This window comes from Malurus melanocephalus, unplaced genomic scaffold (assembly GCF_030028575.1).
Source record: "Malurus melanocephalus ecotype Western Australia unplaced genomic scaffold, MMel_1.1 scaffold_17, whole genome shotgun sequence".
In the NCBI taxonomy this organism is placed as follows: Eukaryota; Metazoa; Chordata; class Aves; order Passeriformes; family Maluridae; genus Malurus; species Malurus melanocephalus.
Window position 1 is genome coordinate 3,638,632 of NW_026623249.1, and position 17,978 is coordinate 3,656,609.

At 41.1% G+C, this 17,978-nt stretch overlaps 1 protein-coding gene across 1 annotated transcript in view; it reads right to left on the reverse strand.

The window, feature by feature from the left end:
- MRTFA (myocardin related transcription factor A) overlaps positions 1-17,978 on the reverse strand; it is a 79,197-nt gene that overhangs the window by 12,220 nt on the left and 48,999 nt on the right. The window contains exons 3-6 of the mRNA XM_057386557.1: positions 17,827-17,892; positions 3,030-3,085; positions 1,392-1,467; positions 568-729 (exon numbers count right to left, since the gene is read on the reverse strand). Coding sequence (XP_057242540.1) covers positions 568-729; positions 1,392-1,467; positions 3,030-3,085; positions 17,827-17,892 — 360 coding nt within the window. The remainder of the gene's footprint in view (positions 1-567; positions 730-1,391; positions 1,468-3,029; positions 3,086-17,826; positions 17,893-17,978) is intronic.

The window sequence follows — 17,978 nt, forward strand, 5'->3', positions numbered from 1 at the left end:
TGAATAACCACTCAGTCTGGGGAGATGGGAAAGCGCTGCTGAGGCAGTGGGAAGGCTATTCCTCAGCATTCCTTTCAGCCCTTGGAATGGCATTGGCATGATTCACATCTGTTCTGGTTTATTTTTAAAGGAGTTGAATCCTCTGAACTTTTTGAGTTCACAGACATCTTTTGTTTCATCRCACCTGTTTATATTCTGTCTCCCCTCCTGATCTAAGTCAGTGGGTTCTCCCTGACCAAGGCTGTTGACATGTTATATTGAGAGAGGGATTTTAAGGAGACAATCTAGGGGATACAATCTTCAACAGTCTTTTGAGTCTAGGGTATACAATTGCTTTCACATTATTCTGGAATGTCCACATTCCCTATAATTTAATGTCTCCACAGGATTATCTGGGCCAGARGGTGCTCTGCTTTTTAGAATCCTTAGGCTGAAAGCCTGTGATTCTGGGCCAGGAAAACAAGACCAGCCATGGGATTGCACTCTCTCAGACATGCAGGTGAACTGGTTAGTAATCACAGCCACATGTGGGAAATGCTTTCCACCAAGATCCTCCTCTGACCTTACCAATAATAGCTTCCTTCAGACTTGATTCCACAGGCAAGATGTTCTTCTCCACCAGCTCCATGGGCCCTGGCCTCTGCGCTATCTTCTCATTGAGGTCATCTGCCAGTCTGGCTCTCTTCAGCTTCAGCTGCTTAGCCTGCAGGGAGGGTTCAGCTGAGGTCTCTGTTTGGGGSAAAGTAAGTAAAAAGGCATCAATACAACAATGGTCAACTCATGCCCATTCAGCAGTATTTTCATTCTATTCAGAAAGGTAACTGGAGATAATAGCAGATAACAGTACAGAAAAATAGTTGATAGGTAACAATAGATAACTATGGGCTATAAAGATATGATAGATATTATGTCTRTTTAGGTTATAAAGATAACTGCAGTAGCCCTTGTGACAAATTCACTGTTCTCAAACTGATGCCACTCAACTCTCATCCATCTTTTCCCTTTGGTTGTGCCCAGGGCTTGATGCTCAGCAGCAGCACAGCTCTCCCTCTCTGAAGCTGAGGTGCTTACTAATCAGATCAAATCTGCCTCACTCCCTCTTGGACTTTACAGTGCCTTTTAGTAAAAGAGCAATGTATGATCATTCTATTTCACTGTTGTTCAGCTACACAAAACTGCACAATTTGAATTCACACAACAGATTTTTCTGAGAATAATCTCTGAGCAAGCAGAATTTAAGCCCACCCAAGGAATCATGCAACAGGCATGATCTGCTGCTTGCTCCCAAGTGAAAGGAAGGTTTGGAGGTCAGAGGCAAAATAGAAAGCTTTTAAAAAGGTAGTTATGATAAAGTTTATTGTTGATGTTTTCCTGTTCAGCATATGCCTTACCTTCCAGAATGTGCATCCTAACCAGTTCTGATCTCTCTGGCCGGGACCGGATTTTGCGTTTCAGATAGTCCTCTGTCTGCAGCAAAAATACACAAGCAAGAACCACCTTTAGGCTCATCAGACACAGGAGTGAGATAATCTCAAACAGCACTAAGAAGAGAAACAACTATCTTTACCTTTTACTAAGATCTCAATAAGCACAGAATGTAGAAGGCACCTATCTCCTGTCCCAGAGAACCCAGGAATGAACTTACTCCAAAGATGACCATTTATTGTAATTACCTCAGTCAATTGTGCAATGCTGCCTCACACAACAGAAACTGGGAAGGACTTCCTCAGAGCTGAAGTCCTCTTTTCCTGTTGGATGCACCACTGCTAACTTGTGGCAGTGTAATATCCATGAGATTTCCTTTTACACTAAAGATAAATGCACTGGTTCCCTTGTTCACAGAAAATACTCTCATGTACTGCCAGCATTCAGGGCTGACTTGTGATTTGGGCATACTCTTTAATTTGATTAAAGATATGTTATTTGTCAAGTTAAAGACCCCATACAGTCCCTTGGGGGCAGAATCCAGATGCTGTGACAAGGCTTATTTCACTTCCAGAGMTGCTTTTAGCTGTGTCTTTGCACTACAGAGCAACGGACAGAGATGACCCTGATGGGCTCAACATGGTACTCTTTGCACTGCTTAGGGATAGCAATCTGGAAGCAGTAGGTAATAGACTGGTAAGTACTGGCTATCAGGATGGACCTTCAGAGAAAGAAAGTATTAAGTCAGTCAGAAAATTGCACCATAGTTGCTCAGCTGCCCGTATAAAAATATTAACTTAAGGTTTTAGGAAAAAAAGAGGAGAAAGAAGCAAAAGCCCTTTGGTCACTGGTCCCCCGTTGCAAAATCTCCTGTTCCAATCCTTCCAGTTTAAAGGGCCTTCCTCACACATCTTAATCACAGCTGTTATTTTTTTACTTACATTGCTTTCACTTTTAAAACAAAATTTAGTCATAACAAGTTTCATTCCACTGTAGGCTAATCAGAAAAAATATCCCCAGAGGCCKTTTGAGGAAGAGAAATTATCAAGAAATCCCCCAGTCAGAAAAGGTGGCACATGAAGTGTGATGCCTGGCTTCCTCTTTCTTTAGAGCCAAAGTCTGTGACTTTAGTGTCACAAGATTTTGGGGGGGGGAATCCTCCCTGTTCAGTTTTCAATTTCTAGTGTCCTAAATAAACAATGGCATGTGCAGGTAACAGAAAAACCTTCCTCAAAGGTGGAACTGAGCTCCACATGATAAGAGCATTTAAAGGCAAAACAGGCACCATAAAAATAAAAATGTCAAGTGCGTGGATACCAGGGAAGAAGAGTATCAGTCACTTTTAGAAAGATGACTCTAGGGAAAATCCAGGTACCATATTCAATGGGTTTTAGGCACAATTAGTCCACTGAGGGTTAACCACAATCACCACATGCAAGCTGTACAACACCGCATCCAATACACCTCTGACTACAGAACACTCTGTTACATCCAGAATATGAACAATTCCCTTCGTCATCTCAYTGACAGCTACAGGATGCACAAAACACAAGATACACTATTCCTGACTTTCCCAAAACACTAAAGATTACATTGCATCTTACCCTGGCCCGTTCCAAACTCCTTCTTTGTTCATGAAATGCAGCTGGACTTTTCAGAGCTGTGGAGAGAAAGAACATTCAGAGAATGAATTAGAATGATGGAAGTTCTCTCACTGAACAACCCTTCAGGCCATCTAAGTTAACAAACACATTGCAGCAACTGCCTCCTGCATCTTCCAACACAGTGGAGCAGATCTCCAGCTCGTAGAAAGCAATGTGAATTGCCATACTCTGTCTGACAGCACAGGGACCCAGGAACTGTGAACACCTGAAAATTTTGCCAGCCACTGGAGAGTAATGCAGGCACATTTCTAGTCAAACTAAGTTCCACTTCTAGTCACGGTTCTTAAAGTTGGGTCCACAAACATGATTCAAAACCAAYCCCCCAAAAAATGCCATTTACAAGTTTCAACAGATAGTAAGATGTCCAGGACCCTTATGGGAATGTGAAACATGGAAGAGATACATGAAATGGTTGGAAGGATGGGGGGCAAYGCTAATGAACTGTAAATCCCCTTTACTATCTTTTAATGTCAAAGGAAGCTGCAATTCTTTCCTTAATCTGCACCTGTGTTTTGCGCACATGCAAGGCTGCAAATCCTGCAGGTCCACAGGACACATACATTGCTCCATGTAAGAGACATGAGAACAGGAACACTTGGAGAGAAAGATCAATCTTTCTACTGACAGAAAACCACAATTTGAGGAATTAACTGCGGCTCTCCATAGAATAGACCTTCTCGCACCCTCAGACCCTGTTTAAAACCAGAGCCAAAATGGATCAGGTTTTAAGAAACTGATCCTCTGCTGTCCAGGACCACACTAACCCTGGAGGAATCTCTCACTCTGCCTGGCTCCTCTGGAGCACACRAAGCTCATGTCCCACAGTAAAATCAGAGAGAGAGGGTGATGACGGTGTCAGTAGCTCCTCACAGTTTCCCTGAAGCTGCAAGTAGCTTGCTTTTTTTAAAAAAAAAAATATAGTATTTTTTATTAAGAACTAGCTGAAGGGATCATAACAATTTCTTTTCATATTTCTGAAATACTCATATTTTAAACTGTCTGAATTACTATCAAGCTAAACAGMAAAGTCAAAGAACTTCAGTTTAAAGATAGATTGCAAGTCTTTTGAAGACAGAAAACAAAGCTCAAAGAGTTAGTAACTCCAAAGTATTGCATCTAGGTCTTGTGAAAAATAATCTGCTCATATGAKTTTTAGCTTAAAATCAGTGATTAAGTATTTCTCAATTGTTGAGTTCATAACGAAGTGTCAAAAACTATTAAAAAATAAAAGGCCTTGCATAAAGGTAATGTAATAAACTACTTCTAATGCATGTGGAGCCTTCCAAGCTCTTTCCTACAGAATGAAATTAAGTAGCCACAGAAGGTGTTAAGACACATTCTGCAAAATACAGAGATTCCTTCTAGGTTCACATGAATGGGATAAGAGGTAGAATTCAGTCCACATGGCAGGAATTCTGAACACACTGGGCATCATACATGGGATCTGGACTACAGAATTGAATGAAGAATAATTTGCAGAATAAATTAATAATAACTGAAAACCATGGTGAGTGAGTTTATAGACTGCTACAGAAATGGGGCAAATAGCTCCTGCTCAGATTGGTTTTGTAAACTTGGTTATGGAGAGAAATCACCAGAGAAAGTTACACAAGCTGTGAAATGTACTTTGAGATAAAYCAAAAATCTATGATAGGGATACTGTTTTGCCGTAACTACAATAATGCAAATAACTTCCCCAGCTAGTTGAGGCACCAGCGAAGCCTCAGTTGATGCCTGCTATGTGGCAACCTGGGCAGTCTGACCACCACACTTCCATGAAGAGCAAAGAGCAAAAAGCAAAAAATATTMTTTTCAAGTCATATGAGCTGTATGTAAATACACACGTGCTTGAACCTGAACATGCTTTCCATTCATTTTGTGCAGATCACAGAAAAGCCAAATAAAAGCTCAGGCCTACTTGGGCAAAGATAGCAAGCAACATTTAAATCTGCATAAATATCTACCCTGGACACAAGTGAAGCAGGACTCATCTTGAGTCTTCAAAGGCTCTCTACCAGAATGTGCAGACACAGCAGTAATTTTTTAAGCTCCCCTTCCTGCCTACCTCTGCTATCAATATGAGGCAGCAGATGAACTTTCGGTGACATTTCCCTGACCACAGCTAATGGTCAGAAAAGTCAACTGCAAGACTACAGCTGGTGTCAGAGGTAGTCCAGGAAAAACCTTGCATACAGAAGAACAAGGCAGGAAAAGAATCCCTGAGTTAGAAAAAAAGAAAAACAAATATGCCTTTAATAGTAATGCAGGCTGCTAAAGGGATAATCTTGTAAAGAACACATTCAGTCTCTCATGACTAGTCCTCTGGAAAAGTGAACTGGGATGTAGCTCTCTGGGCTGGCAAYATGACAGAAGACTTCATATTCGACCTCTGAAAATGTCAAGAGGGCACAAATCCTTCCCTGCTTCCCTCAGCAATGTGGGATAGGGTTGACAGGTCAGAATAGGGTGTCTATGGTAAAATCATACTCCATTTGAAGCTAACTACGCCTTGCACATTTTTTGGCTTTGAAATGACCACTTAGTCCAGAACTGTGGGGCAACTCTGTTAACTTTTCTACAGCAAATAAAAAAAAAAAAAAGAAAAATATAATCCTGTGAAGAAATCTGAAGTAATAAGGCTCTGGGTAAGCTCTAAAGGAGGCCCATAGTACAGATATGGCTCTTTTTCCAGCTGCCCTTCCCAGCCCCTTAGCATTGATCCCTGCAAAACTACCCCTGTGCCTCATAACCCATCTCACCACCGTGTCGCTTTATCCATTCCACTCCAAACTACCCATATATTGATAAAGCTCTACTGTTCTCACCCGTATCAGCTATGGTGGCTCATTCTGGCAGTGTATGTGAATGAGTAGCTGAGCTGGTAGAGCAGAACCTGTGTGAACCAGGTGGGCATGGGGCTTCATTCCCACTCTGTCCACAGCCCTCAGTAYCTGAAGCATCAGATACAACTACAGGGAATTAGGGGTGAGGAAACTCCAATCACCTGATGTTTTCTGACTGCTCAGCCAGCATAAAACACACAAAACTACTCCTCACAGTAGTTTGTTTAACCTATTCTTGGAAACCTCTCATGAAAAAATACAATATTATTGCAGAGAAATTATCCCAGTGCATAGATGTTTTTACTATTTAAAAACCTTTCTGAATGTCTAACTTACATTTCCCTTCCTACAATTTATACTTTGYTCCCCACCTTAGCTGCTAAGGTTACAGAGAACAATTTATTTTCTTGCTCTTTGCATGTATCCTTTTTGAAAACATTGGTTCTCCTACAATCTCCTGTTGTATAAAATGACCAAAGCCAGTTGCTTCAACCTTCCCTTGCAGATAACATTATCYAGACCTTGGCTTGTTTAGTCTCTTTTGGACTCCTTCCATTTGATCCACGTTTTTGTTGAAGCCTAGTGTCCAGAAGTGGGTACATATTCCAGCCTAGGCTTTATCAGCTTTTACAGAGTTAAACAATTATTCAATAACACTTCTCAGTCACATGTCCCAGCCAGTTTGCCTTGTTTGTGTACATAAAACACACAACCTTCACTTGTACCTGTCTCACAAACCACAAAAGGTCTCCAATCCACTTCTGCAGAGCTGGTACCAAGMCAGCCACTTTTCATTCCCAGTTCATRCCACTAACTAGGCATTCCAAAATGTAGACATTCTGCATTTTTCTTTCATTTTACTCCACAGTTGTGGCTTCTCCTAACATTGTGAGTCCCAGTCCTATCCTCCCCAGAGCCTACTAACCCGGAGCCTTATAAACATGCAGACTGTTCTTTCATTTACATCAAATCACTGAAAATACTGAATCRTGTCAAACACTGATTTGACCCTTCCCACCCAGCAACCCTGCTCGACACAACTTCCCAGTCTGACACCAAGCCTCTATTCCAATACTGTTCCATCACAAGTTACATAGGCAGCTTCAAGCAGTACCAGCCAGCTTCCAGAAACATCAGGCTAGACTATTTCAAAGCACCTTACTAAGCCCAAGAAGTGCAAAAACATGTTTAACAGCCTGAATTCCCTGGAAGGCATTTCAAYAAATATTTAGTATGCTGGTAGGTCCAGCTTAAGTAATGATCTCTTTTTCCCCMTTTTCCCAGGCCCCACTTGTCTCTGCCTTTCCATTTATGCTCCAATTGTATTGCACAGGGAGCTCCACTATAAAACTGTTGCCATAAAGTATCTCCAGCACCTCCCTACAGCACTTGCCCCTCTCCAAACTTGAATCTGTGATCTAACTATYCAGCTAATTTTGAGCGAGCCCTGATGAGAACAGAGTGCTGCCAGAGGGGGAAAAAAACCACCAAACATGCCAAACTATGACAGTAGTATGAGCTGTTGAGTTTTTGCTTTCCACTGTATGCAGGAAAGAAATAGTTGAGAATGCAGAAGTAACTTCTGCAATGCCTGATTGCAGTTAGGTTACCTCCTGCCTGCCTTTTGATTTTATTTCTACATGATATCTACATGGTATTTTCAGCCTCAGTAACCTGCAGTTACACTTTCTGCCCTTGTTCCTGTATCTAGGTCTGGGACAAAGCACATTAGCCTTCAGTTATGCTGACAAAACAGTCTGAACTCAGATCACAGTTGTTTTGAAAGAGTTATTTCAACCTGGGTTGGTATGCTGGTTTACAGCAGGCTTCACAAATAATAGTGTCAGCAAAGCCAAGCACAACTGCCCTGCCAGACAAAGACAGAAATGAGAGACTGAGTTTAACGCCAGCGCTGCAGCAGAAGCCCCCACACTGCTGAACCACAGCCCCCCATGTCTTCAAATTGCCCCATCCACCACAGGAAAACAGCCTGGTGTTACAAATGGCCCAACAAGCACTAAAAAAGGCTCAGTGACAGGAGGGACAATAGCATCACCATTGGTACTTAGGACCACTGAGCTGTACCTACTTTTGTCCTACTTGGACGATTGTCTGGCAGTTTGTAACATCTGCTATTAGGAGGATGAGTTTTATCCCTCACATTTTGATGACTGACAGCAGGACTTGATTYTCCTGTCACAAACAAGCTGGCTAGCAAGGAACTCACAAATTCCTACCATATACATCCTATTTCTCTAGCCTCTCTGCTGCTTGTTGTGGAGCATTTTGATATTTCATCTCCAGAATTCCTGAAGCATTAGTATGCTTGTGGTCACACCCTCAGCTACCATGAGAAATCACCCCACAGATCAATGATGCAACTGTTYTGTGCCTCCACCCTGCTTCAAAAATGTTGCACCTATACATTGCAACTACATCCTTCCACCTGACCCCCCCAAAGATAAGCAGCAGCACACAAGACCATGTACATCGACCCACATTTTTCCATATAAAGCCCAGAGATAAAAGTTGCTAATCTTCACTGCAAAGCAATGTATTAATTCCTATGAAATAGGGTTCAAAACTGCAATGCCTGAGTTCAGTGTTCCCCTAGTCCAAGCCACATTTTGCAGATGGCGAAGTGTGAATGAGTCACAGAATGGTTTGGGTTGGAAGAGATCTTAGAGATCATGTAGTTCCAACCCCTCTACCATRGCTGCAGGGACAGTTTCCACTAGATCAGGCTGTCTCATGCAGACTGGTCTTGAGACACTGTTGCAAAGCATCAAACTAATGCTGCTATGAACAACAGACTGAATCGAAGCTCAGGAATCAAACCCAAATCTTCAATATAATACCAGAGACAAAAAAGGGGGCAAAATGGCCCCAGCATTTGTGTTGAGGGTTACACTGCAGTGTACAGAAGCAGATTTCAGCCTTGCAAAGCTCTCAAAGATATTCATCTGCAGATCTCCAAGTTCCTGTTACCTAGCGTGAGAAATAAGTGGAATCAGAACTAGGCTGAGATACTGTAAGAATGAAACACAGCAGGGGAAGGGGACTGACCCAGCTGCAGAGAAAAAGAAGTCAAAATACCCCTACACCCTGCATTTGCTTATGCAGCTGACAGAAGACACTGAGGTTTGCATGGAACCAAACACAAGGAAGAAAGGCAAAAGGATCTGCACACATCCTCATAGCTCAAATGGGAAGCAGAGACTGCAAGACCTTCTGTAATCAGTAAATCTCTACTCAAGGCTATCAGCCTTGTAGACTGACAGAGGAGAGGCAACACATGAGCTTTCCTTGGCCATAGTACYTAGCTCATCATAGACAACAATGTGATATTGGAACTGCAAACCAGTTGGTAAGACAACACACAATGTTTGTAGAAAAGCTACAGCTAAATTCAGAATAGGGAGTTGAATACTTTGCTCTTCAGTTACACCCATCCCTAAGTGAAAAGAAAAACCTTCCTTCACTACGACAGAAAACCTTGTGTCATGTCCAAACACAACCTCAGACGTGCTGATTTAATTCAGAATGGCAGAAAGCCTTCTGCTGCAGCTATTCACCCCTGCTCTCAACCAAATTCTGGTTTCTCTCTCTTGTTTACTATGCTTTCGTAAAAAGATGAGATAAAGTGCTGCAAATAGGCTCGATGACTTCCGCTGTCGGTTCAGGGTGGAGCTCCCAACCGGTAGGATTTGGTAAGAGATACAGAACGTGAACCACAGAGCAAGGCAGTTAGCACTCCCTTCCTCTCTTCATCTTCACCCCACTTCCAAAACGCATTTATCACAGCATGGAAGAAAAAGGTATTAAAAAACTGGGTCACATGAACAGAAGGAGTTGTCATCTAACCAGTGGGGCAGTATGCTGCAGAAAAATGAAACAGGGCTGGAGAAAACACAGCTGAGAGAAGAGAGATCTCCATCAGCACCCTTTTCTCCATTTGCAGCTCTRGGGAGTTTCTCATTCAGTACACAGACCTGATCATACTTGAGAATTCTTGCTGATACCATACCCCAACATTGGTAAATGACCTTGGATTAAGGCTAAAATACGAGTATCAAGTTAAGGACGGGAAAAGAAGCCACAAGTGCTAAATTGTGATTATTCAAATCCCTAAATACATAAACTCAAGAAAATTAAAAATCAAGATTGACCTAAAAAGTCAATCCAAATATATTCATGAAGGTAAGAAATGCATTTCTGGCACTCAAAATGCAGCTTGCCCTTCAGTGACACCCTTCAATGAGAATGTTATTGTGATTGAAGAATTATGAATGTTGCTAGTTTAAACAGCAGAAAGGCTGGAGAAAGGTTCTTTCCCACGTTGCTACTGCTGCCAGCACTGCCAAAGCATGGCATTACAGAAACAGTGCTGCAGCTTTACTGAATCTTCCCCACAGCCCAGCTATTCCAATCAAGAGAGACGGCACAGAAACCGGCAGCTGAGTGAAGCCCCTGTTAGCTGGATTGTCAGGGGAGCCCCAGGCTCCAGTGGAGCCAGAGCTGAAGTGCTGCCTCCCTGACACCCTGACTCAGAGTCAGCCCTTCTCCTCGATCAACATTCATGAACCTGCACAGTGTACTGGCTCATGCAGCTGGTTTTCCCAAAATGAGCCACTTTCCAGCTCCCTGCATTGGGCCTGCCCTGGCTGCTGAAGCACACAGGCAGGGGGAACTGTGGTACCCTCAGCTCGGCTCACCATGGACACACACACCAGCTGAGCTGCTTCAACCTGCTGCACCAGGCACCTCTCCAGAGCCCACTTCCAGCAAACCTTTCAGAAACTTTACTACAGCAATATCTCTCTGATGATGCAGCTGAAGTTTAAGGTTTTCATTAACTGTGTGAAAAGCCTGAAGTGTAAGTTTGTCACAGTAAACATGAAATTATTGGCAGAATGGACTAAGATTTTTCAAGGACCAACACTGAGCTAATTTAAAATCTAATGTATGTGCCATTTCTCAGAAAATTCATCCTCTTCAGGAGCAAAATGAAATTGTCATCCATGGTAACAGTTATCAGATCTGTGAGTGACTATGGTTACGGCATTTTGTGAAAAAACATTTACAGCAAATACAAATAATGTATAATGTGCTCCATCCATCACCATTAACTCTTGGCATTCAAAACACATTACCTAAATCCTGAAATGAAAAATAAGGAAAGGCAAAGCTTCATTAYGATTAGGATTATACCACCTCCAAACTGAAGAGGAACAGGGAGACAAGGAACTTTTACCAGGAGGCCTTTGATCCATGCATTCGTGGACCAGATTTCATGCCTGTTTCTTGCATGAATAATCAGCCTTTTCAAACTCTTCCAGTAACTTTCCAGAGTGCTCAAGGTAGGAAAGATATGAGGTCACAAAAATAGAAAGGAGACACCATTCCCAGACAACAAGTAAGAATGAACCTAAGACAACTGTGAGAACACARAGGGAAAAAATTGTATTGAACATCAGATTTTACTCCCTCAAATTATTATGTTTCTCTCGCAACTGGCAGAGCTACGTCTTTTATTATGGCAAGGATCAAGGACCAAACACAGCCTATCAAACACCTGAGCATGGTCTTCCTTCTACAGCTTCAGAAAGGGCAAACAGCACATTTCCATCCTAACACAATGAACTTCATTACTCCAATCATGTCTTATTAATCCACAGATGATATAAACACGTGAAAAATACACAGAGACAGATATCTGAAAATACAAACAAAGTAGATGCTTTTATTAGGTCTCTGACAATGAGACTCAGCTTAAATTTACAGACTCCTTCTACACACAAAGCCTGGAAGCTTTGAAATTGTACTTCAAGAAAAAAGATCAAAGTAAAAATAACCAGCAAATAATTCCTGGGAGACAAGTTATAGGTATATGATCAAATTAAAATAAAAACAGTTACAGATTTCTGTGCAACATGCCAGAAACAGTCCCTATGAGTGTCCCCTACAATTTTTTTTTTTGTTTTACAGTACTTGCTTAGCGGTCTAATCTTACTCTCAGAGCATGACACTGAGTACATTAGAAGTCTAGCTGCAGCTTCTGTCTTTGAGGTTCCATGCTCTATATTATGAAACAGAAAATAGCAAGGATTCAGAGGTTTATGGATTACTAAAATAAGTTATTATTTTTAGATCATAAAGACTTCACAGTTGTGCACATTTAATTAAACAAGTCTAAGAGTAACAATATTTACAGTCCAAATACATGTTTTTAACTCCTTGTCTTAAATGAAATTACAGCTCCAGCTTAAAAGCATGAAAGTGAAGCAGTTGCCAAGGCGCAGAACAGCAGACATTAGATGGCAGGGAAGTTAAATTTTGTTGCTATAAATAGATTCCATAAAATATAGGAATGTCACTACAAAGATCTGATATACAAAGCAGTAAGAGAATGATGGCAACATGTTACGTAGCAGGAAGAGCTATTTCAGGGTGTTAAAGCAATGGGTTTAACTGCAGTTTAAATAGAACACACAACAACCTTGAAATGTCGCCTGTGTAGCCATACTGCAACAGCTCCAAGCCAGTAAAACTCCACACAGGCGTAGCAGTTCATCTATCCCAGCTGTTATGTAGAAGACAAAATACAGCTGAAGCATGAAGAATTGCACCTGAAGTCACCACCATGATGGCAGAACAGCTCATGCCACGAAAAATACTGCACCTGTAGATAACTGTCATGTTCCAACAGCTTGCTGCCTCTCCTTTCTCTGACATATATAAAAAGATGCTCCTACTTCACAATTAACAGTTAAACAATTTATAAAACTAGTTTTTTCTTTTGTTTCTGATATTTAATTTATTCTCCTGGAGCTGTTGTATGTAACAGGAACCAAAGACTGACTATATCCTCAACTGACAGGTCTCCTTCGATTAGCACATATATATTAAATTGACAAGTTTCATAATAGGAAATAAAAATAAGAAAATATTAACATAAATATGAAATACAGAGCCATGCAATAAAGTTAGAAGTGCATAATTTTCAAGTATTTAATACCTATTTTTTTTTAAACAGAGAAGTGGTTAGATTATCAGGTAAAGGCTAAAGCAAAAATAGCATTTGTAGCTACCCTACACAAACAAAAGTGTGGATGTATGGCCAAATTTTGAGGTTGAGATGTTGAAGTCTGGAGACATGATTTAACCTTAGAAACTCACAGGTGCCAAGCACTTAGCTTCATGAATTACCCTAAAGATCCTTGATTTTGTTGSGATGGTAGCTATGCTGAATGCAGATCAGCTACTACGATGTTTGGCTAGAGGATGATCAACACTGCCAAAGCATAACCTGTGTTCTGTATTGTTAAATCATKAAATGTCCCCAGTAAATAGCAATTCCTTTTGAATTCATTCTAAGCAATGTCTCACAGACGCACAAAAAAGCAAATACTRCATTTTAGTTTTATAACAAGTATTACGTTTTGTCCGTTAACATTATGGCTACAAGAAAAATGCAGCTAGTGATATGAGAGGCCTAATGAGATCATAATCATTAGACTGCCTGCTGTATTACATTAATTTCTAATTGTGTGACATGTTGCAATTGAATCATGGCACRCTCCCCTCGTGGAGGACCAGATACATTCTCGCACTCCGAAACAAGCTCGAGCATCCATCAGACTGCACATCCTGCAGCAAAGCTGGATCACAGTGTTGGTAGCACAGATCTAGAGCATGGAAACACCTCAGCATGTGTAACAGTCACMTTGGAATCTCCATGCATAAACTCCATCTCTTTGGATCTAAACACAGTCGTGTATTATGCATCCCAGAACACAAACACACAAAGGAGCTTGCTGTGGGCACAAAAATTGGCAAGCATCAGATACACTGAAGTGAAAAAGAAGCTCCTGGAAATTCTCAGCCTGTCCAGCAGCCACCTTCCTTCTAGCTTTCAGCCCAGACACCCTTTTCAAAGGATGCCTGTGTCATTTTGCAGAGACTAAAAAGCACTACTACAGAGCAGYACAACGCGCTTTCCCAGAAATTATCTACTGCTTCGCCTGCTTAGATAGATGTGATGGTCAAAAGAGCTTTCCTGTAGGATTGTGCCACATGACAACCTTGCATTCTTGCCTGTGTTTTGTGTTTGCAGCTAGAAGTCAAATATCACAATCCTGATGGATAAAAYAAAGGGCATGTGAAGCTTTAAATCTTGCAAAAGAGAAAGAGTCACATATTTTGCGTAAGAGAGTATTGCTACATTTGCCAAATGGCTTTCTCCTAAAAATTTCTGCTGTTTTAGTTGAAGACACTTTCCACATAACTTTCTACTCAGATGTGCATTGGCTACTGTTTTAAACGTTCTTTTCAAGAGTGAAAAATGGGGTGTTTAATATTCCCCCAAAAACCTTACGATAGCCTTTATATTCAACACTGTAAAAAATTACAGCATTTGAATGTTGTTCTACAGCACAACAGAGTTCAAAGAGTTGAGCATAGACAGCAGATTTTGTTTAACTTGCATTTTGTGAGGGCAAGAAGATGAAAATCATCTCTGTGTAGCTACAAAAAAATGCAAATAGCAAAAAGGCTTGTCTACTTGCACTGTTAGAAAATAGGCCAAAACCTGAATATATATGAAAACTCAGCTCTCCTTTTTTCAAGATACTGTCATTCTAGCTCAGATCACAAGTWTGTGAGCTGCAGGTGAAGGCTTGCTTCCCACCTTTTTTCTAAGGGCAATTGAGAATTTTAATCTTCAACTAATGAATCCTGCTACTAGTAAAAGATTACACAAAGTGGCAACAGAAAGCAAGAATTAATGAAGCATAAAACCCAATTATTTTGAATCTTCTTTCACTGCCTATAAATGTTTTATTTCTTACTACAATAAGCTAATCTTTTAGTGGAGCAAAGCCTACTGTAGGTGGCTGGTGGGTTRGGAAGGTTGGTAAAAAAAATGTTGAAACATTTGCCTTTCCACTCTATCATATAAACAAAATTCCACATTGGACAAAGTAAGCAATTCCCAGTTCAGTTATGAACCAGTACAGTAGGAGTAGCATGACTCTYACTTTAGGGTGACACAAACATGTCATCCCCACTCCTCATATTTACAATGYCCAAAAACCTCATATTGATGGAAGCCTGAAATGAAATTTCTCTTTTAGGGTACCAATTTGCAGAATAAATCTTATTGCAGAATAAATCTAAATCTGGGTTTAGATTCAGTCAGGAGAACCAAAGATATCAAGGGAAGTTTGCACACCACATAGCTTGTAATGTAAAACAAAACCTTTCACTTTACCCACACTTGGCTCATGATTTTTCCATGTCTGTTTGCCTCAAGATATACAGGAACTGAACTGTATCAAAGGCTAATCTAAACGAACATGTAGGAAAGCACAGTAAGGCCAAAACAGAAACAAAGTCGATGCTGAGGAAGTGACATCCACACTCTGGATGTGAAGGGGAATTGGAGGTGTGGTGACAGACAAGCTGTAATCTCGTCCCATAGGCCGAATGCATATTAGCTCTAGGCAGAATATTTTCCACTTTACTTTCATTTCAATTTAACCCAGCTCTCAAACTTCGTTTTGTGGTGCTAAGCAAGGTACAGTAGGCAGGTGCAATCAGGAGCTTCAAAAGCACATTCCTGATGCAAGCTGCAATGCTGATAGAACCACAACCATTACAGTTCTCTGAAGAGTGTTAAGACTCTTCAGACAGAAAATAAAGGAAAAAAAAAAGAAGCCAACCAGCATCTGACATGAAAAGAGCACTCCAGCTCATTTAGTTCATCACCAAACCATCCTCTGGAATCCAAGTTTTATACTTTTGCCGAATCATCACAAAGGGTTGTGTGGAGCTTGGTTCCTGGCTAACAAACCCAGGAAGGACACACAAGTCCAGCATGGCCATGTTCAGTAGTAGATGACAGCAGAAGATTAAGTACTTAGATGTTTTCACAGAGGCACAGGCCAAAGAGAAGAAAGAATGCAGGATACTTGCACATTCCCAGCAGAATTAAAAATGTCTATTCAAGACTCCTGAAAGTAGAAGTAAAGCTGTCATGGCTCTGAGATGCCTTCTGGAGGAACTTAGTCCCTAGTGATCCTCTGCACTTCTCAGGTTAAAAATGGGACTTATGCTTTAAGTATCACAATTTATCTCACATCTGATCTTCTGTTCAAAAATGGCCCAGGCAAATTATGTTTTAAACATTTCCCTATGTGTGGTTATTTCCAGTCAGTAGGTATGGGTAAATGATGCCATTAGTGGGAGGAATTAATTTCAAATCATGTTTAGAACAGATGCGGGTTTTCTCCATTGCAGAAAGGACCTTTTCACATGTTGCCAATATTTTCACAATGAATTTCCCTGCGTGTTTCTCTTTGGTCCATCACAACACTCACATGTAAGAGCTATAAACAAAGCAATGAAGGACACAAATCTGCAAAGACTAGTAATTTAGGCTATGTTTAAATTAACTCACTAATTATTCTGGATGCCTTACTTGATTTACTTGCAAGGGCTTCATTTTCAAAAGACCTGTAAGACAGACCCCTCTCAGGAATCACAAGTTTGGCCAGCCACATTTTGAAGAAAACCAGTAGTGAACAYAAGTTAACACAGTATTTGCATACATATCCACCTAAAGCAGGAGACCAAAAAGAAGTCAGGAACATTTTCCTCTGGGAAGCATTAGTAAAAAGGCAGTCACTGGGACACTAGTCTTTCATCCAAAAGCAACTAAGTGTATTCTGTAGAAGCTCATATACAAGCTCTCCAGGTTAAAAACTAGACAACAGGCATGATAAATCTAGACAGAACAATCTTTTCTTTTTGCTTTGGTAACATAATTTTAAGCAGGGGTCCCAGAAACCTCTTAAGACCATTATTGCCATCCAGCAAGCCACTTCAGCTGACAGAGTGCTGCTGACAGGTTCTCTTCATTCAGAGAGAGAGCTGACAGTCTAACCTTCAGCCCCCAGCAAAGTCTAAGTCATACACAGCACCCCAGAAACAGAAGAAATGAGAAAATTCTCATACTGCACCATCTTCAAGTAAAGCTTGTGAAACAGGGAAACAGGAAAGCTTTTGAAAGAGGAAAATACAGACCTGATCCAATGCCTTTTACTACAGTTGTTGCGTGAAACTGAGAGGACTTCAAAAATATAGCATTTGCTTCAAATTGTTCYCTGTAAGTCATCTAGTTCAGACGTATCAAAGCACAACAAAACTATTTAACAGATACCTTTGCTGCATTTTGGGGGGAAGGAGGGAAACAAAACAGAAAACTACTTTCTCCAACACTAATCTGACAGTGAAAGCTTGGTTTTAAGGTATATCCTCTGTGTTTATCCAGAAAAGTAAACTTTCCCTGGCTCCACAGATTTTGCCTTCCCCCTGCAAGAAAGGCAATGGCTGATGCCCACAGAGTTCTTTCTAGCTGTCTTCTAGCTGCAAACGTAAAACAGGGATCCTTGTTGGTTAATATCTTGTACACATTGCTTGGCTTTGGTCAGCTTATGGACACAAAGTTACAAGTGCCTCAGAGGTCTGGGGAGCTGACATTGTATGAACAGAAACTGCAGAGGCAGGAAGCCTGTTACGAGTGATTACCAGCATGAGTCAAGTATATAAGGYGCTTCTAAAATTGTATGTTCTCCAGAAGACTGTGCAGTGTAATCAAATGCAAGCCCAGCTTTGCAGCACAGTTATTCTTGCAGTCATTACTCTGTTCCTCAGTATCAGAGGTAGCCCCAACGCTTCAGAAGGACCAAGTTGTGTGGGACAGGGTGGGGCTCTTACAGATGATGTTTTTCATGCAGAAGCAGAGAACCTGATCTTTCAATCGTATGGGTAACCATTCTCCACCAAGAAACATGCACAAAAATGCCAAGGCAAAGAATTTAAGTGGTACTTACGCGGCATGATCCCTTGGCTGACCAGCTCCTCCCGTGTGCGTCGCTGCTGGAGCTTCAACTGCAGCACTGCACAACAGCAGAGAAAGGGGAGAGAAGGAAACCCATCAGTGCAAGAAACAACTGAAGAGACATGTTCAAATGCATCTTGTTTT